We start from the raw sequence: 23,674 nt of genomic DNA on the forward strand, positions 1-23,674 counted from the left end.
CCAAGCATTTTTTTGTATTATCATTCATTTTAGTGATTGAAATGGCTTACAAAGAATTCCTTTGATTCTTCCAGATTTTGTGACAGAGAAGAGGATTTTTGTTTTGAACATAAATTCAAACTCAGAGAAATACACAGATTTAACATGTATTGCGTGCTGGGGGGGAGGTTATATTGTGATATATACTTGAGTAGGTCCATTGTATTTTTGACTGTGATAGTTAGAGGGCAACAGACGAGTGGTCTTAAACTTATCTGACAGGGTGACCCCAGCTACTGTCTCTGGTACTTGGGTTATATATACCTGGTACTTCTTTTATGAGGAATCTCTCTACTGTGACTTGAGGTATCATATAGAATGACAGGCAGACTGTAATAAAATAATGAATCCTTCTCAAAGTAGCATCAATCTGTATTACTCCAAGCCCCAACGCACAATATATTTAAATATAAAAAGAAATTAAAGATAATAAATTATTATAAATGAGTAACAAACATCTTTAATATCCATAAAAACATCCCAACAGGAAAAATTTATAAAGGCAATTTAACTATTCTAAAACAGCAAAAATCAAACTGACAGCTACTGTTAAAAAGCCATGGAAAAAGCTCTTAAAATGTATCCAAGCGGAAATTACAATTATAGAAGGAAATGTTTCTATAAAATGATTTTAAAAGGGTATATGACTGTGACAGTCAAGTACAGAACAAAAGAAACAAAGTCACACAGAGAGTCAAAGCACAAGATGGGGATAAAAAGCCTGCGGGACGATTTCAAAAGGCACCAAGCACCGAACTCCCATTGACTTTCAAATGCAGCCAGGCACTTGTGCCTTTGAAAATCTTCCCCTAGATCTTCCACATGTGAATCTTTTCTGCAATCACACACCAATTTGCATGGTCAAAGTATGAATGAATAACATGTAGCTCAGGAACATAACGTTCTATCAGTTCAACCAACTCCCCTTCTTTAAAAACATGGTAGTACCTAAGACAAGCCCCATTAGGACTCCTTTGCGGCTGTTTGTTCCACATGGCCATGGAACAATCATTATCTGTATCCTGTAGAGAGCTGTCTGTTTTGCTTCTGTTTTGGAGTTGGCAGAAAGCTGATTGTTTTGGGTGATAATCTATTTTAAGTTGCTGTTTGACATCTTTTTGATGGGAAACCAGGTCAGGTAAACACACTCTGCTGCAGTCATGAATTATAGCTGGAGACATCGGGGGCTGCTTAGTGTCCTGGCCTAATTCTGAATAATAATTTTTTAAAGGCACTGGGTGACATATCATAGGTGACCCTGGTTCTACAGCTATTTCAAAAGCATTATCTTCAGAATTCTGCCTGCAACGCAAAGACAAGCTGGAAATATGCTTCATGAAGCCACCTTGCCTGATTTGTTCAAAAAGCTTTCCCCTGTTTAATTCATCCAGCTGAATATTGCAAATAGAAAATGTGCTAAGCTCTCTTTGGCGCCACTGATTACTCAAGTCTAATACTGAATCAAGCGATCTTGAAAAGAGAGACCATCTCAGAGATTTTTCAAATAAGTTGTGTGTGGTTTCCTTCTTCCCCACAAAGGATGAGCTTCTTGTTTGCCTGTGTGCTTTTAAAGTGCCAGCTAACTTAGCGGAGTGTTGGTCCAAAGCCAGCCTTTTGTCCCTTTGATTAATTGATTTCTGTATTCCATGTGAACAAGTGTTACTCAAGGTCCAGGAAGGTGGTGAAGGATTCCAAGGAACAAAGACATCTTGCTTTTCAAATTTTCGCCGTTTTTGCTCCATTGCCCACACGTATATCATCATCTGGCCACCTACTCTCAAGGTGCGAGCCATCTCCTTTATCGCTCGCACGCGCCGCTCCTTTGTTGAAAAATGGTGGATCACTGGAACAGAACATATAAAGTGAATAAATATCCCTCAAGTCACTAATGACTAGAACACGGGAAAAATACTGATTCGGACAAACTGGCTTGAACCCCGGGAAAGGATCATCTGTCTTCTACTGAACTACGCTATGCTACAGCCTTTCATATGTGAAAGGAACTCAGAGCAGATTTATTTTATAAACACAATAGAATTAAAACGCATGTATTGGTGCTAGTGACAAGTTCCAGACTGACAGCAACTACAGTTCCACTTAGTCACGAAATAAGTACTAGACTGGTAGTTCCCTATGTTTTACCCTGTTAGCATGGCTCAACTGTGGTCTGGAGAGAGCGCTTCTAAGGGAACAGGGGTCCATATAAATTTACTCCAATAAGAGCGACACAAGGATGCCAATTATTGTGACATGGACACCTGTTAAATAAAAACTGGACTGAAATCACCTACTCATTTTGCTTAAGTAATTGAACAGACACCGAACAACTAATACAATAAAGATAATCTGTCACTACTAGTTCTGGGTGAATTTAAACCGTTGACATAGCAGTGAAAGGGTCCATAGCCAATTACCAGTCATCTAGTCTGGCTAGTTCACAGCATTAAAGATAACTTGTTGAATAATTACAGTCCTATTTTTATTTAGTAAAATACGTATGCTATTACCAATAGTTAAAGTATAGTGAGAACTTGGTAGTTACAACAGCATAAAGATTTTTGTTACCTCATTGATAAAGTGTTTTGAGAACTACTGATAAGAAGTGCTACATTATTATTTTACTATGATATGGTCTTTTTTTTTATGTTCATAACTTTCTGAACCATTCACCCCCACAGCTGAAATTCTCTATGCTTGATCCAAAATCCATTAGGCCACATTTAAGTTCTGAGAAAATGAAAAATACATACATTTTCCCATCATCTCACTCTTTCAGACAGCACTACTGAAAAAAATGGCTGAAGTTTGAAACTTAACATGGCCATAGTCCTCACTGAGGCCAAGTGTGAAAACAAATTAGTTTTGGTTAAACAAAGATGTGACCATTTGAAGACTGCATACTGAGCATGCACAGTAGAAATGTTCCCATGTCTACAAGGCTCCCCTTTATGCTGTGTCTCGGTGGATAGTTATTTACAGAATGTTGCAATACATAGTTGTCCCTGGATGGGCCAAATTCTGAAGTAAAACTTGGGCAAATCTCCCAAAGATTTTAGTCACAAAAGCTTTGCTTGAGTCAGAACTGACTTCATGATTTGACTGACATCAATAAAAAATTTGCCGAAATACCACCTGCGTAGGCTCAGGATTTGGCACAGGATTTTGCCTGAGTGAACACTGATCTGAATTATACTGGAGAAACTCCATGGTAGACAATGAAAGATATCAGATTCTGGTATACGGTAGGGACTTCAGGATTTGATTGATTGGTAATAGGGGTACGAATTCCATAGTTATACTGAAGGCAAAGTATAACTAAGGAGCATTCAAGGATTTTAGCAGTAGTGGTAGAGTGAAAAGGACTAATATTAAAGATGTACAAGATAGAGCAACCAAATTGATGCAAGACGAGAGAGAGAGAGAAGTCAAACAGAACACTGAGGTTGTGAACATTTGTGATGGGGAAGATGCTGAACACAAGCTATGACTACACATCTTCACAAGATCTGGGGATGGAAATGGTTTTGCTCAATGTGTTTTACTTGCTATTTTTATCCAACCTTTTCCCTAAATTTTCTTTAGTGAAAATGCCCACACAAATTACTGCCTGTGTTCCTATGCACTATCACATCAAGCTTCGGTGATGAAGTAACTTTGCATCACAGTGCTGAAGTGCCTGCCCCCATATGCAAATTATACATCTCACTGAGAAAAACTGTCTCCCCCTTGCAGAAATGTATGTGCACAAAATGCTGGCAGCGTAGCTAGATGTTCAGCACATCTTCATCTGTCAGGGTGACAATGTCCAGCCAGATCTGCTTTCCCTCAGAGGAAAGAGATACTTCTAAGTTAAAAGAACAACAGCATAGAATCAAGCTAAAATAGGGAAACTCTGCCAGAAATGAATGAAGAGTTCACCTTCTCTGCAGCAATGCAAAGATCAAAAGCTAATCTTTAAAGAAACAGGCTCTTTCAACATCTAGTTATTCAGCTACTCTGCCTGTATATTTCACTGGTTCTAGAAGAACAGAAATCAATTTAAAAAATGCTCAAATTCTACAGCATCTGACACTGAAACATTATGGTCATTTTAATTAAAAAGGCTTCCAGTAGCATTTAAAGGGTTACAGTTTATTAATAAAACCATCAGATGCTTAGAAAAAGTTTAGTGTTGGTACAATGAATTTGCGTGGAATGAGGAGTAAGTTTCAAATTCCCTGAATGATGCATTACATTAAAAAAGGCATAACCTGAGAAAGCAAAGAGAAAGTGCTCTCCTACGATAACATCAAGTTGCACTTAAATCTCAGATCCTCATGAGACTCATCGTGCACTTTTCTTTTTAACCAAAGGTACGCTTGTCAGGGACCACAATTAGAACACATGCTCACTCACATAAAGCAGGCTGCTTATGGGAAAAATCATTTAGCTTTTTCTTTATACATTCAAATCTTTATAGAGGGAAGCTACATAGTAAATATTAGTTAATTTACAATAAGGTCTTGTTTCAAAGACAGAGCTACTTGCTTTCTTAAATTTGTCAGGAAGGATATATAAATATTCACTTTGAACCTGATTTCACTGTCCACTAACACCAAATTAAACAGCACTGAGCCTGATTCTCCATTCTCTTAAAGCCTCAGGACTGCTTAAGTTACACTAGCAGCACCAGCCCCTAAAGGGCCAGTTGGACAATCATGGATCAGCAGAGTGCAGCAGTGGTCCAATCACTCTCCAGCAGCACTCTCTACACAAGAGCCAGGAAGCATAGGAATTTATATGCCAGGGGACTCCCAACTTTAAGGTTGTTTTAAGGCACCAGAACACCACAAAAGAGCCTTAACAAAGTTCAGAATCTAGGCCAGTTGCCATGACCTTGAAATATATTTATGTCTTAATGGGACAGTGACCAAGACTTTAAATGAAAAGTGGTGTTTGTTTCGTCTTAAATTAAAAAAAAATAAATCCCCTTGCCTGAAATTACCTAACATCAGTTTTGTCCTCAACCATAAGAATAATGAACGCTTGGGGGAAGTGGAAGAGACAGAATAAGTGTTGCCATATACAAAATAAAAGTTCTGTCCTGCACATTCTGTCACAGAACCACTGACTTCAACATGAGTAAGGGTTTGCAGATCAAACCCCATTTCCTTCTTGGCGCAGCTACCACCCACAATATAGGGGAAAAAATGGTTACTCACCTTTTTGTAATTGTTGTTCCTTGAGATGTGTTGTTCACGTCCATTCCAATCAGGTGTGTGCATGTGCACATGCCTGGTAGCCAGAAAAATTTTCCCATAGCAGCCTCTGTTGGGTTGACCTGGGCGCCCCTGGAGTCGAGCCTCCATGGCGCTCAATGTAGGGTCCTCCTGACCCTCCACCACCTCAGTTTCTTCTTGCCAGCTACTCTGACAGAGGGGAAGGAGGGTGGGTATTGTAATGGACATGAACACTACATCTCGCAGAACAACAGTTACGAGAAGGTGAGTAATGATTTTTTCTTCTTCGAGTGCTTGTTCATGTCAATTCCAATCAGGTGACATATAAGCCGAAGTTCAGGAGGTGGGGTCAGAGTAGTCCATTGACTGGAGCACTGCTCTTCCAAAGGCTGCATCATCTCTGGCCTGCTGGGTGATCGCATAGTGCGTTGTGACAGTGTGTATGGAGGACCTTGTCGCTGCTCTGCAGATTTCCTGGGTGGGAACCTCCACAAGGAACGCCACTGAAGAGGCCTGAGCCCTCGTGGAGTGCGCAGTGATTTGGAATGTGGGAACCCCTGCCAGACTTGTAGTAGTCAAGAATACAGGACGTGATCCAGGACAAAATCTGTTGAGAAGAGACAGAAAGACTTTTCATTCTGTCCACCACTGCCTCAAATAACTGGATGGACTTCTGGAATGGCTTCGTTTCTCGATGTAGAAGGCTGGAGCTCTGCGGACATCTAAAGAGTGAAGCCTTTGCTCCCTGCCAGTCGAGTGCGGCTGAGGATAGAACACTGGGACGAAGTGTCACGGAGTCACTGGGCGATGCTCTGGAACTGCTCCCCACCAAGCCAGTCAGGACTTTGGGGAGCCTCCTCTCCCTTGGAGCAGACTTGTTCAGGGCAAGAAGCTCACACAACTTCGCCTCCTGGGTCTCTCCTTGGAGCATTCAGCATCCTCTGCCCCTCCGTGCGCTTCCCACAGCGAGTCCACCCCAGCAGGGTCCTGGGGAAGCCACCGGGTTCTGCACCCCCACTTTGCAGTCAGACGTGACTCTCAGCCAGCCAGTAAAACAGAGGTTTATTCGATGACAGGAACAGGGTCTAAAACAGAGCTTGTAGATACAGCGAACCGGACCCCTCGGCTGGGTCCATTCTGGGGGGCAGTGAACCAGACCCCCGAGGTCTGCACTTCACTCGACCCCAGCCAGCTCCAGACTAACAACCCCTCCCTCAGCTCCTCCTCTCTGCTCAGCCCCTTTCCCGGGCCAGGAGGTCACCTGATCCCTTTGTCTCCAACACCTTCAGCTGGCACCTTTGCAGAGGAGGGGCCCAGGCCATCAGTTGCTAGGAGACAGAGTGTCAGGCATTTAGGTGCACTGGCCCTTTGCTCTGCCAGATACTTAAGAACTGCCATGGGGACACTGAGGCACCAATACAGTATTCAGAGAAAACATTAAGAACTTTCCCAGTTCGTCACACGAAGATGTCCTGGTTGATGTGAAACTGTGACACAACCTTCAGAAGGAAAGCAGGGTGAGGCCTGAGCTGAACCTTGTCCTCATAGAACATGGTGCACGGAGGCTCTGATCTCAGGGTCTTGAGCTCTAACCCCCTCCTGGCTGAGGTTATCGCTACCAGGAACACCACATAAGAGAGACAGAGCAAGAAGCATGTTGCCAAAGGTTCAAAGGGCATGAGTCTGGAAATGACCAGACTGAGGTCCCAAGCCAGGAAAGGCTGTCGGACGTGCGGGTATAGCCTGTCAAGACCTTTAAGGAAACAGCTGACCATTGGGTTAGCAAAGACCAAGCGGCCCTCTGTGCCTGGGTGGAAGGCAGAGATGGCAGCCAAGTGACCCTTACTGATGACCCTTCCTCAAGCCTCTGCTGCTTGAGATGGAGAAGATAGTCCAGTATAAGTGGCACAGAGGCGAACATCGGGGACGAACAGTGCTGTGCCCACCAGACTGAAAATATCTTCCACCTGGCAAGCTAGGTAGCCCTGGTGGAGGGTTTCCTGCTGCCAAGGAGGACTTGATCCAAGCTAGAAAGCTCCATCGGTTTCAGCCATGGAACTTCCACACCGTGAAGTGCAGCGACTCAAGGTTCCAGTGTTGGAGATGGCCGTGATCCTGAGTTAGTAAGTCCAGGAAGAGCGACAAGGTGACTGGAACTTCCACGGACATTTCCAGGAGTGATGTGTACCAGTGCTGGCAGGACCAGACTGGAGCTATCAATATCACCAAAGCTTGCTCCCTCCGTACCTTCAGGAGCACCTTGTGAACGAGTGGTATGGGCAGAAACGTGTATAGGAGATGACCTCGACATGGGAGGAGGAATGCGTCCACGATGGAGCCTGGACTGTGATTCAGGAAAGAGCAAAACTGCTGGCACTTTTTGTTGTGTTGCGAACAGGTCTATCTGGGAAAAGCCCCACTGATGGAAGATTGAGTCTGTAACATCCAGGTGAAGGGACCACTCGTGGCTGTGGAATGACCTGCTGAGACAGTCCACCAATTTGTTCTGTACTCCAGGGAGGTACAATGCTTTCAGATATATCAAATGCTCTACACAGAAGTCCCACAGCATGAGGGCTTCCTGGCACAGGAGAGAGGATGATGAGCCCCCCCTCCCTTTGTTGTTATAAAACATAGCTGTGGTGTTGTCTGTCATAACTGATAAACATCTCCCTGTTAACTGAGCTCGGAAAGCCTGGTATGCCAGGCATACTGCCCTCAGCTCTCTGACATTGATGTGGAGAGTGAGTTCTGCCTGAGATCAGAGGTCTTGTATCCTGAGGTCTCCCAAATGTGCTCCCCAGCCCAAGGCTGATGCATCTGTCACTTTGGAGATACACGGCTGAGGGCTGCTGAAGGGGACCCCTGCACATACTACCTGTGGGTCAAACCACCACAGGAGGCAGTCGAGTACCAGGTGAGGCAGTGTTATGATCCTGTCCAAGCTGTCCCAGACTGGCCCATACACCGACACTATCCATGACTGAAGAAGTCTGAGTCTGGCATGTTGTACTAAGTAGGTACAAGTGGTCATGTGTCCTAGAAGTTTCAAGCAATTCCTTGCTGTGGTGGTGGGGAACTGCCTGAGACCTCGAATGATGTTGCCGAGGGCTCGAAAACTTGCTTCCGGGAGAAATGCCCTGGCCTGTGTTGAGTCTAGTACCGTCCCCATGAACTCTATCCTCTGAACCAGGGAGAGTGTTGATTTCCCCTCATTCAGCAGAAGGCCCAACTCGTGGAAAGACACTCTTATGAAGGCGACTTGCATCCCCACTTGAGTCCTGGATTAGCCCTTGATGAACCAGTTGTTGAGGTATAGGAACACCTGTACCTGTCGCCTGCGCAGGAATGTGGCCACGACACTGGAGGTGCCACTGACAGGCCGAACAGGAGGACTGTGAACTGGTAGTGGATGCTGTCCACTACAAACCTGAGGTATTTTCTGTAGGACGGAGTTATTGCTATGTGAAAGTATGCATCCTTCAAGTTAAGGGCGGCATACCAGTCTCCTGGATCCAATGAATGGGTGATGGAGGCCAGAGAGACCATGCAGAACTTGAGTTTCTTCACACATCTGTTGAGTTCTTGCAGGTCAAGGATGAGCCTGAGCCTCTTGGTGGTCTGAATTAATATGGGACTGTGCACAGTAGAAAGGGGATAGTCGAGATGAAAAGATAAGGTGGAGTGCATCCAGATCTTGATCTGGTGCACTGTCCTCGACTGCACCTTCAAAAGTCCTGTTTTGGGACAGGGTCTTGGTTGCGTCCGTGATGGTTTTTATGAGCAGCAGAGCAATACAGGAAGGCATCCAGAGGGCATGAGGATATCCACCATGGGATGAGAATCCTCAGCTACGTCCTCTGCCTTGATGCCCAGAACCTGGCAACCCGGCGCAGCAACTGCTGTAACACCCTGCTGTCTTCAAGTGCTGGGGCTATGGCAGTGCCTGCCAATGCCTTGTCTGGCGACGAGGAGGAGGAGGACCCCATGAACGGCAGCTGCTCCCTGCCGTCAGCACCCAAGGGGTCCCATGACTCTCGGGGGTCCTGAGCAGGTGTGGATGCTGATGGTGCCGTGCCATTCAGTGCCAGGATTGTCAGCTCCAAACTCGGTGCCGAAATCAGTATCGGAACCGCTGTCATTGCAACTGATGGTGCAGGAGTTGCTGTTGGTGCTAATGCCACTACTGGTGTCGGCGCCGAAGCCGGTGCTGGTGTCGCAGCCGGTGGCATCAACGGAGGTGGTGTCAGCTCACTGACTGGTCACTTCGCTGAAGGCAGAATAAAGGTGGCTGAAGCTACTGAAGCTGCCGCTGAGCAGGACCCCAGCTCTGGTGGAAGGCCCAGGGAGTCCAGAAGGGCCACTGCGGTGGATTCTGCCATTGCAGCTGCCACGGTGCTGGATAAGCCCATCTCTCCCACCACGATCTGGACCTCCTGGTTACTGCTCCTATCTGAGCGATAGGAGTAGAAGTCGGACTCTAAGGTCTCTGAAAAGGAAGACCATGGAGGAGCTGTACTTCGGGGCACCGATCGTTGGGAGCTTGGGGACAGACTGGACTCTCTTGCCGGAGGAGCAGGTGCCAGAGGATGCCATGGAGAAGGAGAGCGCCTTCCCTCTTGCCAGCTTCCCTCTTGATTGCACCTGGAAGTGGGTTGGTGCTGACAGTGCCGGTATCATCTCTGTCCTAGGGGGCGAGAATGGCACTGTGGGGCACAGTACGACAAAAGCCTCTCGTGTTGAGGAGAGTAGCCACTGCTGACCACTAGCATCAGGTGAACATAGGGAGCCTGGAGTCAACTGCCTCGCCTGGCCAGGAGAAAACACAGCCCTGCCCTGGGATCTAGTCCTGTGGCCTGACTGGGGTCTCACAGTCGTCAGCTCCTTGGATTTGGCCAGGGGAGAATGAACTCTCTCTGGCTTTTTTCCTCTGAGGCACCGGTGACTGAGACCAGGGCCTACCCTCCGAGTGGCTGTGGGAGGAACTGTGCCAGTGCCAAACGTCTCAGGAAGAGTCCTTTCTCGGAACCAGTTCCCGGGAGGATGGCATCAAGGTGCTCCGCGGCGACAAGGATGTGCCGGGAGCAGGGTCCCCTGACCCCGGATCTGACAAGGGGTGGAGACCTGGCTCCATAAGTAGAACTTGAAGCCACTTTTCCCTTTCTTTAAGAGTTCTGGAACGCAACTCACGGCATATTTTACAATGGTCCTTTTGGTGACCTTCCCCTAGACACCTTAAACAAGAGGTGTGAGGGTTGCTCTTTGGCATGCACTTAGGCAGATCTTACAGTTTTTAAATCCCGGGGACTGCAGCATACCATGGCTCTGGGGATTTGAAAGTGGGGGTGAGACCCCCCAACTAACTCTAAACTACGACTTACAGTAACTACAGATCAACTATATACAAATGACGAAGACAGAGGTACTTGCTGAAGCAAGGGCTATGGGACATTCCAGCTAACCATCACTGGCAGTAAGAAGGAACTGAGAAGGTGGAGGGTGGGCAGGGACCTATATTGAGCACCATGGAGGCTTGACTTCAGGGGGCGCCCAGGCCGACCTGACGGATGCTGCTATGGGAAAAATCTTCCAGCTACCATGCAGATAGAATTGACATGAACAAGCATTCAAAGAAGAACAGAAGTTACTGGTTAACTTGTCTGTACTCTCTAATAGAGAAACACACACATTGTAGGACCTAAATTCCCTACAGTCATTGGCTGTGTGCTAGACCTCACAAATCTACTTAGGGTGGGCCTAGTCTGTTCTGGGATGGAAGACTGCCAAGGCAAAATCTAGGTGCTGCAAAAAGTGGTGCTAGCATTTTAGTAGGTGGCACTTTACAGCCAGTATTGAACCAGCACCCAGCATGGTGCTTAAGGGTGCTGCAGCCCTAGAGCTGCTCTCTTTCAGAAAGATACATTCAAGTTCCCAGCCACTTGTGGTCATCTACCATTCAAATACATGCTCATCCTTAGGGTGCTACGGTGAAGGAGGGGAGTGAGTTAGCTATGTTGATGCATCTCTCCTCCTCTGTATCCCTTCTTGCAGCAGTCTCTTCTCCCTCTTTCCTCCATTCCCTCTCAGCTGCTCAGTGTAGCCTCTTTCCCCATGACCACTGGAAGAGAGCCCAGTGAACTAGCCTGTCCCCACTCACCTGCCACTGCTTGCATCTTCAGAGCTTGTACAGAGCTGTACAAAGTTGCATCCAGTGTTACAAAAACTGCTAAAAATACAAAAGCAAAGAGTTTTGCAAATGATCTCATTTGTCAGGGCATAAGCCAACCTCTAGTCACTGTGGGTTATGACAAAAATTTCTATTCAAATCTCCTTATTCTGTAACTACCTACTGTAGGGTTCCGTGCACTTTTCCATGAAGCACTTGATGCTAGCCGCTCATGAGCAGGATACTGGACGAGGTGAATCAGTGGTCTGGTCTAATCTGGCAATTCTTACGTTTTTATGTTTGTGCCAGCTTCTCCCCATCATAGCTTATTCTGCTGTCACTGGACTGCTGCTGGTTCCTGGCAAGAGATGGGGCAGCTGGGTAGAGCAGGGCCTGATTACTGGTGGAGGAGATATTAGGTGGATTCTCCATCACTGACAATTTTTAAATCAAAATCAAGAGGATTTTTTTTAAAGATATATTCTAGTTCAAATGGAATTATTTTGGGGAAGGTATATGGCCTGTGCGATACATGAGATCTGACTAGATGATCACAATGGTCCCCTTCAACTCTAGACTCTATGAATCATTTGTTTTTACTCATCTCCTCCACCACCCACTCACTGTTCCTTTCCTCTACTCCACCATGCCATGGTAACTCCATGAAATTCTTAAGTAAATGGATAGTCCTGAAGGTGTTTTACATTCTAGAATTAGCCAATATCTTGAGGGTTAGAGATTCGGTATGTCTCTCTCCTAGGTAGAGGTTTTGTTCCAAGTGCCACAGTTAAATTTAAACATGGGTAATTATAAATTAAATTCCCCCATAGCCTGATCTGCAGAAGGTATTCAATTTCTGTTCTAAACTTGTTTAGCTTTGCTGCTCTGATCCATCTCAGAAGCTGCTGCACATCAATGATGGATGAACAATTAGCAAGTATGATAAGGAAGGTTAAGATTTTGTCATGGTTACTTTTAGTTAATGTCATGGACAAGACACAAACAGTAAACAAAAATTCATGGGAGCCTGTAACCTGCACCTCTAACCAGGCAGCAGAGCTGGTGGGGGGAGGGGAGGAGTAATGACAGCTGAAGCCCCATGGGGAAGACTGACAATTTTGTGTGTGGAGAGTGGTTATGCTAAATGGAAAGAACAGGGTATGAGGGGGTGAAGAGAGGGGAGCAGAGGAGAAGAAAGTAAGAGGGGTAGTGGAGTGAATCTGAAGTGAAGAGACTGGGAGGGATGGGGGATAGAGCAAGCAGCCAACCAGCACAGAGCAGAGAAAGTTCAGTCAAAACTGTGGAAAGCTCCTAAGTGTCCAAAAGATTCTGCTCCTACTGGCTGAAGTTCCCTCAGAGTGTGGAGCAGGGGAAGTCTTTCAAGCCTGCACAGTTCTGGGCGCTGGGGGTAGAGGTAGTCCACTTAGCCCCCTTTTGCCCCCTCCATCCAGTTCCTGCTTTGCTTTGCTTACTTCTGCTCCTGCTGGCTGATGTCTCTGGCTGGATCTGAGTGGCCCTGGTTTATATTACAATGATACACTAACATCCAGATGCTCAGCCTGTGAAGCTTTATTACAGTCAACAGAGCTATGCAGATTTACATCAGGTAAGGAGCTGCCCCAAAGTTTCTGTATGGCAATGGGTTAGTTACAATATACAATCTAAATGCATTGGGAGAAAGCATGTTCTCATTATGGCGTACACCGTTCAGTTTCAACAGAGGCTTTAAACTTCATCCCCTGATGGCCTTTTCTTCAAGCAGGAGCATCCCACAACTGGGAAGAATGGAGAGAAGGAAACAGAAAGAGAAAGGGAGGCAGAGGAAAAAAAACACAAAATAAAACAAAAAAGCTTGTACACCAGGAACAGAGGAAGCTTTGAGAATTCTGGCAATGATTTTCAGAAGTAATTACTGACTTCTGGCTGCTCAACTTTAAGACATGTTAAAGGGACTTGATTTTTAGAGGGCACGTGTTCAGAACTTTCTGGAACACGAAGTCCCTTTAAGGTGCCCAAAAATCACAAGCCCCTTTTGAAAATCTTGTCCTTTGTCTACTGCAGCACTCAATGCCCTCTGTAACTGGTGTTCAGTGCTTAGGTAACATTGTGACAGGCACCTTAGGAAAAAAAATAGCATTGTGAAGTGGTGGTGTGTGAAAGCTTAAAGCTAGGAACCTACATCATGTAGTCCTAGGAGGAAGACAATGAATTTTACAATTCCCTCAAACAAATCAATGTGAAGGAGAAATCTAGATACAAAGGCCTGGAGCCACAAAGGGACTTATGCACTGTGGTGCTCAGTGCTGCAACACCTAACTCCGAGGCACCTAGAAAAATCACAGGAATAATAGGGAGATCTACAAAGCCTGAGTTAGGCACCTAGGCTCCCTGAACAATGAATTCGGAGAGGTAAGTGCCTTGAAATGTGATCCAAAAAAGCCAGCATAGTAGGCCGGGAACCGCCTCAGCTAGCCAATGGGAGAACTACCCTTTTCCTGGAGATAGGTGCCTAAGTCAGGCTGGCAGGCTCAGATGCTGCCTACCTCCACACACAACAGCTCGGGAAGGTAGGGAAGGCTGTTCTCCCTTATAAACTTTAGCCCAGTGGTTATGGAACTCAGCAGGGATGTGGACAAGCATGGGTTCAAGCCTTCCCTTTGCCTGAGGAGAAGGGATTTGAAGAGGGATCTGCTATGTCTCAGGCAAGGGCTTTAACCATCAGACCATAGAGAGTCTCCCTTTTCTCTGACACAATTAATATTTATTCATTCAATTAATATGGAACAACTTCAACAGGGAGCCCCAAATCGGAATATCCCATTATCTAGTGGTGAGGTCACTCACCTGAGAGGTAGCAGATCTCTCCTCAAATCTCTTCTCCTCATTTGGGGGTGGGGCAGTGGGTCTGAAGTAGGGGTCTCCCATATCCCCAGTGAAAACCCTAACCAGTGGGCTAAAGGTTATAAGGGAGATCCTCCCCTGCCCCAGCTATTCTGTGGGGAGTGAGGCAGCCTATGAGCACACACTACCAGATCAGGCAAGATGGACAGAGGAGCACCTGTCCTCCCCTGGTACACATATCATTCTGGTGCTTTGGCAGGAGATGGGTCTCTGGCTGTCTAGAGGGAGGTATCAGTGCACATGCTCAAATGCAGGAACACAGGCACTGACAGAATTTTTACTGCAAATGCTTTAGGCACTAAGTGAGTTTAGACATCTATGGGGTTAGACAGCAGCTGAACAAGAGTTTTGTGGATTACTGTGAAGCTGGGATTTAAGCACCTAAGTATCTTTGTGGATTCAGGCTATAACATTTGATTTGGGTGAGCTAAAGTTTCCTAACTTTCTGGTTATGGTCATCTTGGGATCAAGGTATTCTGTCCTGACTTAGGTTCTGTTCCTGTGAACAGCTGCACTTGTGTGGACACCTGCACCGCTGAGGAGTCCCATTGAAGTAGGGTATATTGTAACATGTCTATGGCCAAAGAGAAACTTAATTGACAGGGGTCTGCTTAACACAACTGTTTGCAGGATCAGCACCTTACTTTGCAGACTAACAGTTGTTCTAAATTTCCTTTTAATTTCAGCCAGGTGTCAACTCTTCCCAGCAGATCTAAAAGTCATTCCAAATTAATTTTGTACTGGGTACTGTTCATTCCCAGCACTTTCATTTAAATTGAAGACTAAAATATTTCCCACATCTGAAAAATACGTAATGTAATTCTGATATGAAATGAAGGGGGGAGGGAGAGAACAGCATCTCAAAGATTCTCCTCTTCTTCGCTTCATAAAAATATAATTAATTGCTACTTCTGTTAATTTAATACTGTGACTAATCGGGATTATTTAGAAAAGGCAGACAATGTAAGATACACTTTTTTGCCATTCAGCTGTCTTCAAAGAACAAAACTGAAAACATCCACAACTTTGATTTTTTTTTTAAGAGGTAATTTTCAAAATGAGTATTTTAGGTCAGTAATTCAATTTAAACCTTGTTAAACTGCAAGGAAAATGGTGTATTCAAAAATTACTTTGTCAATTTTTTATACTAAAGTTAAATCTCTTGGGCATTTGAAAAGTATTCAAGGATCAGAGATCACTATCTCAGAGCCTTTTCTTTTTTATAGACTGTATATATACTTTAGATGTCACTTTATCTTTGACAGTTCCAGTAATAGGAATACGTGGAATAGATACAGTATGTATGATTCCAAATAAAATGCAATTTTATTCTCCTCCTTATGATGGTATTAAAAGAATGTGAGAGAAAAATAATAAAACTAAAATGCCAATAACTTACTGCAGAGCGTTTACTAGCTAAATTTCATTATTTTCCCAAGAACTACTTCTTTCCCCACAACATACCCATTTACAAATTTCTTAGAGGGTGAAATTCCTGCCACCTTAGATTTTTCCTATATTTGTGGACAGCACTTAACATACGTGGATGGAACCTTAATATAAAACAATTATAATTATAAACTGTCGGTTTATTAAGGCCCTGACTCAGCAAGGTACTTACTCATGTGACTAGCTTTAAGAATCTGGCTACATTGGCTACAGAGAGATTACTCTGTGGTTAAAGTTAAGTGCAATTCTAAAGAGGTGAAGTCAGCATCAGCAAAAGACTGGTCACAGGGAGGTAGGGTAACCACTGTAAAATATCAGCAACTTGGGTTTAAAAAAAAGCAAGGGGGGTGGGGGAGAGAATCCTCTTTGAGCCTCTTATCTCTCTCTTTACTTAATTCTATCCTCAAAGAATTTACACTGGTTTGATCCCATAATCTTTAGTCATCCTAAATTTACACTGAGATCAACTGAAATTTTGCCTCAGTCAGGTCTGCAGGACTGGTCCCATTGAGGCAACTGGTAGATTCAAATGGTAAATCTATTACAAACATACACTTCTCTTCCTTTGGTCCTTTCTTCTTATTAAACTGCTTTTCTTTAACAAGGAGAGCTTATTGCTAAGTATGAGCCCTGAATGACACTCACTGAGACAGTCTATTAGAAAGACAAGGAGGGTGAAGTAATTTCTTTTATTGGACAAACTTCTGTTGGTGAGAGAGACATGCTTTTGAGCTTACACAGAGCTCTTCCTCAAGTCTGGGACATGTACTCAGAGTGTCACAACTAAATACAAGGTGGAACACATTGTTTAGCGTAAATAGTTAAACACAGACAGCTGTGGCTCCCTTTCAGTGTTGCTCTATCTAGTTGGATGAGAGGGCTACTGGAGAGCAATTTGAGTTGCTCACTGGTAGGCCCAAGGACGGGGCTGGGATTTTAAATGGAGCAGAAGGTGAGGAAGGGAAGAGCTCTGATGTTATTCACGACACTCTCCATACAGGGTGCAACCCTGCAGTCCTTTCATAGTAACCCTCACCCTGGCACTAGCACCTGTGATGCAGCAGCAGAGAATACTGTCCTGGGATGAGAAACAGCCAATGAAAGGGCAGCTTGAGCTGAGATGGGGGCTTGGAATCCACCAGAGGCAGGCAGCTGGACCAAAAAACAACAAAAAACTGCTAGGGAAGAAGAAGAGGAATTGAGATGTGAGCTGGTGGATGAACCAGATCCTGGGTAGGAGGGGAGGTGATTAAAAAGAAAAAAGAAGAACAGGAGAATAAAAGTAGGGGACTAGGAAGTGAGGAGGAGGAAAGAAGGAAAATAGGAAAAGGTTTCAGGCCGGGAGAAGCAGAAACAAAAATATACCTGGGTATGTTAGCAGACACTTTTAGAGAAGGGAAGTAGAGGGAAATAAAATCTATAGCTGTACCAGAAAGAGAGTATTAAGGGGAAATAACTGAAAGGAAATAAAATTGCTGATGAAGATAATTGATCACAAAGGTCTGTTAGATGAAAACAGATCCTGGAAGCAGGAAACAAGAAGCCCATTCACAAAGGATCTCAAGTATATGAACAGAGAGAATGACTGTTCTCAACATATATTGATGGAAAACAGTTCAAAGGTGCCTAAATGGAGAAGCGAGGGCCCACTAGGTGAAGAAACCCATTTGTGGATAAACGCAGTGAAAAAAGGTACAGCCACAGAACATCGAATCTAAGGAGCACTTCAAACCCAAGAGAAGCAAAAGAACAGGACAGTTGGATTTACTGCTAAAGAAAGGAAAAGCTGATTCTTCTCTGCAATGATCTCTCATTAATAATAATACATTTGGTACTAATTGCACAGCATGTACATGCTCACAATAGTTAATGTGTTGGTAAGCTGTAGTAGTTTATTATTATAAGAGTAGTAGGAAGAGAGTCTGAGACATAAGCCCTTGTATCAGAGGCCTGGTATGAGGCAGGACCTGCTCACGGAATCTGGCAAGAACAGGGCTGATATTGCAGAAATACACATTCCTAAGAAGTGCAAAGTACCTGAGTACTCACGCTAACACATCCCGATATCAAGTGGTACCAGAACGTCCTGATATCAAGAATGGTACAAAAACATTCCCCGAGGATAACAGGAACACACTGACCCCTCCTAGAAGATAAGGTCAGGAGGACAGTACCTAACTTGCTTTTATCGGGGTATAAAGATGCATCTCAGAGGTAGTATCTTCAGCCAGCCTAGGGGGCAGCTGAAAGTCCTGCCACTGAGGGAGCTGCGTCCGTTGTCATGAGCATACATGTCTTAGTACCTTCATAGAGTCTGCCAGGTGCGATTACCGTGCTTTATCAACAATAAATCTGACTGGGTGCCTTCGTACCTTAACAGGTCTTTGGTCATTGGACGGTTCGCTCGAGGTCTGCTGTGCCAACTGTCTGCACAGAGCTGGGACAGCACATAGGGAGAAAACACTCACACACACGCACGCACACACACACGCACGCACACACACACCGAGGGGCGGCTATAGGGATTTTGCCGCCCCAAGCACGGCAGGCAGGCTGCCTCCGGCGGTTTGCCTGCGGAGGGTCCGCTGGTCCCGTGGCTTCAGTAGGAGGTCCACCGAAGTTGCAGGACCAACAGATCCTCTGCAGGCAAGCTGCCAGAGGCAGCCTGCCTGCCGCCCCCGCGGCTTGCCACCCTAAGCATGCACTTGGCGTGCTGGGGCCTGGAGCCCGCCCCTGCACAGAGCCAAATATTCAACCACATTAAGCAGTAAGTCTTTGGAAATATTCTATATTATTTATGTTCCTGGTACAACTTTTGGGGTTTTCCCTTATAAAGTTCAAAAAATTTAAAATCATCCCTTGTCTTGGTTTGCCTCTACCTCTCCTTACAGTTAGCATAACCTACTCCAGAGTCACATTTTCTCAAACAAAGCTCCTATCGATGTCAATGGGAGTTTTGCCCAAGTAAAGACTAGAGCTGTTTTAGTGCCTTATGCAGCAGGGCAGTGATTTTATTGAGTTATACCATGAAAATTCTGTGCTGTGGCTTCCTTAGAGCTTCTAGACTGACACTATGAACTTGAGAAGAAATCTTGTGAAGGTTGTTTAAACCTGAAAACTTTTTCCTTATTCCAAAGCCACAGTTGTGGTGTTCTGCGCAGTGAGCGATTGGAGGACAACCGTCATATTTACAAGTTGCTCAGTCAGTAACAAGCTGTCACTTAGCTTAATGACATGGAACAGATGGCCAAGCCCTAGTAACCAGGTAACAGATTGTTAAGTGCATGTGACTAAGATTTGAAACAAAGATATATTGTCAACATGACAGCAGTAATAAGACCCCCAATGACCAATTACAATCTAAAATGAAAAATTAAATTGAAAAAAGCTTAACAGGCCACTGACAGTCCAATGGAAACATGGAAAAACACAAGACCTGATTCTGGGCTCACACCTCTTTTACAATGCGCTTACTTGTAACAGAATAGGGAACCTTAGAGATAGGGTTGTTCCTCATTGATGTAAGTTCCTAGAGGAAGGAGGAGGCAGCAATTCTAGTTAATATCATGGTCAAGCTTTCTAGAATGCACCAGGCAGAGCTGCCTGTGTAATATCCACTAGAAGTAAACTTACAGTTTGCTTCATAAATCCCTTACAACTTGCCTCTTTTCAAAGATTTGTCAGTGCCAGGGACACTAGAACGTACAAGTTCAACAGAGTTACAACCAGCTCTGAAGACAGGACCCCTACAATTCCAACACCATGAAATTTCAGATGTAAATAGCTAAAATCATGAAATTTATGATTTTTTAAAATCCTATGACTATGAAATTGACCAAAATGGATTGTGAATTTGGTAGGGTCCTAGTTATACGGGTTTAAATCTGGCATTAATTACTGGAGTTAGTTATGGATTTACACTAACGTAACTGGGATCAGAATCTTGCCCTTCAGGCAAGAATCCCCATGAAAGCCATAGGGAACACTGAAGGCATTAAAAGGTTTATTGAAAGAAATAACATTTAACCTATATTATAATATACACAGTAATTTAAATAATTTTGCAGTTTTTAAACTGCCATTGCCACCTGCGCTGCAACGACAGCTGAGGTCTCTCCCTTGGAAGTCTTACAACCACCCAACAGGGCAGCAGATCTCTGTATGAGCACAAACACAAGCACATGAAACAAGAAGTGGCATACTGCACTTTGTTTAGAACTTGCATGCCTTCTTCCTGGTTGTGAAGAGGCAGAGTGATGAAAGAATCCTGTTCTCTAAAGCTCACAAATACAGAATAGACAACTAGAGCAAAGGAGAGAACATGATGTGCACACACAGCTAGCGGAGCTAATTTTAGGCCTTTCAACTTCAGTAGAGTGCTTTTAAAAATTCTTCATTGTGATAACGTCAGAATGGAATTCCATTAATGCAGAACTTCTCGGCACAGATTTCTATATTGTAGTATTGACAACTAACACATTTTACAAGGGTTTTTTAGGCAACAGGTATTTGCAATGCGGATCTGAGAGAAGAATTTTGCCCTTTATAAAAGTGATCCCTTTTCTAAAAATCTTTTCCATACAGTGAAGTGTCATGGCTTGCAAGATAACATCCCCAGTGAGTCACAACTGATACTCTTCTGATTTCACTGTCAAAGAGGGGCTAATTATTCTCATTTCACACATTCAGATCTTTCCACTTCTGCTAAGAGAGTGTTAAAACTTTCTCCAACTAAAAAAGCAGCATGGACAGAAGAGTCTTCCTAGTAACACTGGGCCAAGTCTTCAGCTGGTGCAAATTGGCATAGCTCCATTGATTTCAGTGAGACTACGTAGACTTACACCAGTTCAGGATCTGGCCCTCTATGTTTAGTTTGCTGTACTGACAAAAACATGACATTAAACTGAAGTTATCTTTCAAATAATGGCATTAACTTTAAGGAAAGCCCTTTGCTATTCATTCCAGCAGCTTCTTTCCTCCTAGTGGGACAAGAGAACTGATCGGATAGCAAAAGTAATTTCTATTTATTACCAAATTAACAGCGTATCTGGCTGAGAGAGAGAGAGAGAAGCAGCATATGATGGCTTTGCCTTTACATACAAAGGAAAGAAATGGCATATCTTAATTAAAAGAAAAAGCTTGGTCTCACCACTGCCCCCATCTCAAGTAGTCAATACATAGGAGAGTTTAACAAGATTTCATCAAAATATATATCCATTGTATACCCACACCTTGAATACTGTGTGCTATTCTGGTCACCCATCACAAAAAATATATATTAGAATTGGAAGAGGTACAGAGAAGGACAACAAAAATGATTAGAGGTACAGAACAGCTCCCCTATGAGGAGAGAGTAAAAAAATAGGGACTTTTCAGTTTGGAAAACAGATGACTGAGGTGGACTATGACAGAGGTCTATACAATCATGAATGGTGTGGAGAAAGCGAATGAAACTGTTATTTACTGCTTCACAAAAGACAAGAACCATGGGTCACTCAATAAAATTAAAAGGCAGCATGTTTAAAACTAACGTAAGGAAGTACTTCACATAATGCATAGTCAACCTGTGGAACTCATTGTCATGGGGTGCAGTAAAGGCCAAAAGTATAACTGGCTTCAAAAAAGGATTTGATAAGTTCATGGAGGGCAGATCCATCACTGGCTAATAGTCAATATGGTCAAGGATGCACCTCATGCTCTGGAAGTCCCTAGCCTCTGACTGCCAGAAGCTGGGAGTGGCCAATGGGATGGATCAATCAATGATTGCCTGTTCTGTTCACTCCCTCTGAAGCACCTGACATTGGCCACTTTCGGAAGACAAGATAACAGGTTAGATGGTTGTGACAGACTGTACCTCTATGTTCACCACTTTTACAAGACTATAATGGATTTTGTACAAAGTATGCCTTGTGAGGTATCATTTGAAATATGTATCAATGTGCTGAACATTATTATCCTGGTAAAATATGAGTGGAAACCAGAGGTGAAAGTAAGCCGGTACGGAGGCCCAGTAAGAAACAGTGCAGTAGCTACCGGCAAGAAAATGGAGCATTCTCTCCCTCTCTGACTCTTCCTCCTGGCTCCAGCAATATTGAGGGTCCAGGGGCCTGGCTCCACGAATGTTCGGGGATGGGTCTCCCCTCTGGCCCCATCTGCCGCACCCCTGCGCTTCCCCGGAGTGTGCCCCAGCCCCCCTTTGCTGCCCCCATGTACCTCCTTGGGTCGCAGAGTAGAGCGTTTGTCTCTCCCCATCCCCTGCAGCTCCATGCTGCCTGCCTGCATTAACTGCCGCCACGAGTCCTAGTGAACCTCCTCCACAACTGCAAGGGCAGGCTGCCCTTCCCCATCGGACCCTTTCATGTTCCGGTGGGACCCTCTACCAGTAAAGCTGCCCCCCTGCCTGCAGTCACTGCTCTTGTCCCATGCTGGGCAGGGGGCAGCCCCAGTGAGGCTACAGTGAAGGGCAGCAGTAGGGGAGGAGGCGCACATGTGATGGCAGCCCCTCCCCCGGCATGGCACCCACCACTGGGAAGGCGTGGGGGATTCCTGGCCCTGAGAGGGGCCCTGGGAGCATGTGCAGTAACAGTGGGGGGGTGAGTGTGCTGCCGCGGGGGAGAAGAGGGTACCTACCCCAGAGTTCGCTGCTGCCAGCAGAGAGAGGGCTGAGCGGAGTCCTTCTCTGTGGCTCTAGTCCCAGGGCAGCCTGCCTGCACCCCAAACTCATCCCCAGCCCTGCTCCACCCCAGAGCCCACACCCCCAGCCAGAGCCCTTATCTCCCCGCATCCCAAACCTCTGTCCTAGCCCTGAGCCTCTCCAATACCCCAAACTCCTCATCTTCAGCCCCAGCCAGAGCCCTCATCCCCCTGCACCCTAACCCTCTGCCTCAGCCCTGAGTCCCCTCCCACACCCCAAACCCCTCATCCCCAGCCACACCCCAAATCCACTCCCAGCCTCACCCCACATCCTTCACCCCTGTACCCCCTCCCTCCACACCCCCTCTTATCCCCAAACTCCCTCCCAGAACCTGCACCCCTCCTTCCACACTCCCTCCCATCCCCAAACTCCCTCCCAGAGACTGTACCCTGCACCCCTCCTGCACCCCAGTCCTCTGCCCCAGCCCAGGGCCTGCACCTCAGACCTCCTCCCCCACCCAAACTCCCTCCCAGAGCCTTGGGCAGGTGGGGGGTGGAGTTTGGGGGGGCAGAGTTTGGGCAGGGGCAGGTTCTGGGCACTACCAAAATTTCTACAAACCTGTCACCCCTGCCGCAAGTGCTGGTGCGCCATACCGGGGTGGACCGGCTTCCTGAGGCAGCAATTTAAAGGGCTGGAGCCCAGGGCCCTTTAAATTGCCGCCAGAGCCCTGGAGTAGCGGCTGAGGGGCTCAGGTGGCGATTTAAAGGGCCCAGGACTCCTGCTGCCGTTACCTCCCCGGGCCCTATAAAACACTGGAGTCCCACTACTGCTACCCCAGGGCTCCGGGGACAATTTAAAGGGCCTGGGCCCTTTAAATAACCCCCGGAGCCTGCCAGAGCTCTGGGGTAGCGGCAGCAGTGCTCTGGTGGCTATTGAAAGGGTTCGGAGCTCCCACTGCCTCTACCACCCTGGGCCCTTTAAATAACCACTGGAGCCCTGCTGCACCCCAGGGCTCCAGCAGCAGGAGATGATTTAAAGGGCCCTGGAGGGTGGGAGCAGCTGAAGCCCCAGGCCCTGCTGCTGGAGCCCTGGGGCTCCGTCGGAAATTTAAAGGACCTAGGGCTCTGCTGCGGTAGCAGCAGCTAGAGCCCCGGTCCTTTAAATTGCCCCTGAACCCCAGGGCTCCCAGCCATCTCTGCAGCTGGAAGCTCAGGGGGTGATTTAAAGGGCTTGTGGCTCCCAGCTGCTGCTACCACAGCCCTAGCC

General features: G+C 45.7%; 1 protein-coding gene across 7 annotated transcripts in view; it reads right to left on the reverse strand.

The window, feature by feature from the left end:
- Positions 1-534: 534 nt before the first annotated feature.
- Positions 535-23,674, reverse strand: part of LOC115651939 (probable tRNA methyltransferase 9B) — a 69,888-nt gene continuing 46,748 nt past the window's right edge. For all 7 annotated transcript variants that reach the window (XM_030563294.1, XM_030563302.1, XM_030563275.1 and 4 more), the window contains one exon: positions 535-1,882. In XM_030563294.1, the coding sequence (XP_030419154.1) occupies positions 849-1,882 (1,034 nt within the window). In that variant the 3' untranslated portion in view covers positions 535-848. The remainder of the gene's footprint in view (positions 1,883-23,674) is intronic.

The sequence above is a fragment of the Gopherus evgoodei genome, chromosome 1 (genome assembly GCF_007399415.2).
Source record: "Gopherus evgoodei ecotype Sinaloan lineage chromosome 1, rGopEvg1_v1.p, whole genome shotgun sequence".
Lineage (NCBI taxonomy): Eukaryota > Metazoa > Chordata > Testudines > Testudinidae > Gopherus > Gopherus evgoodei.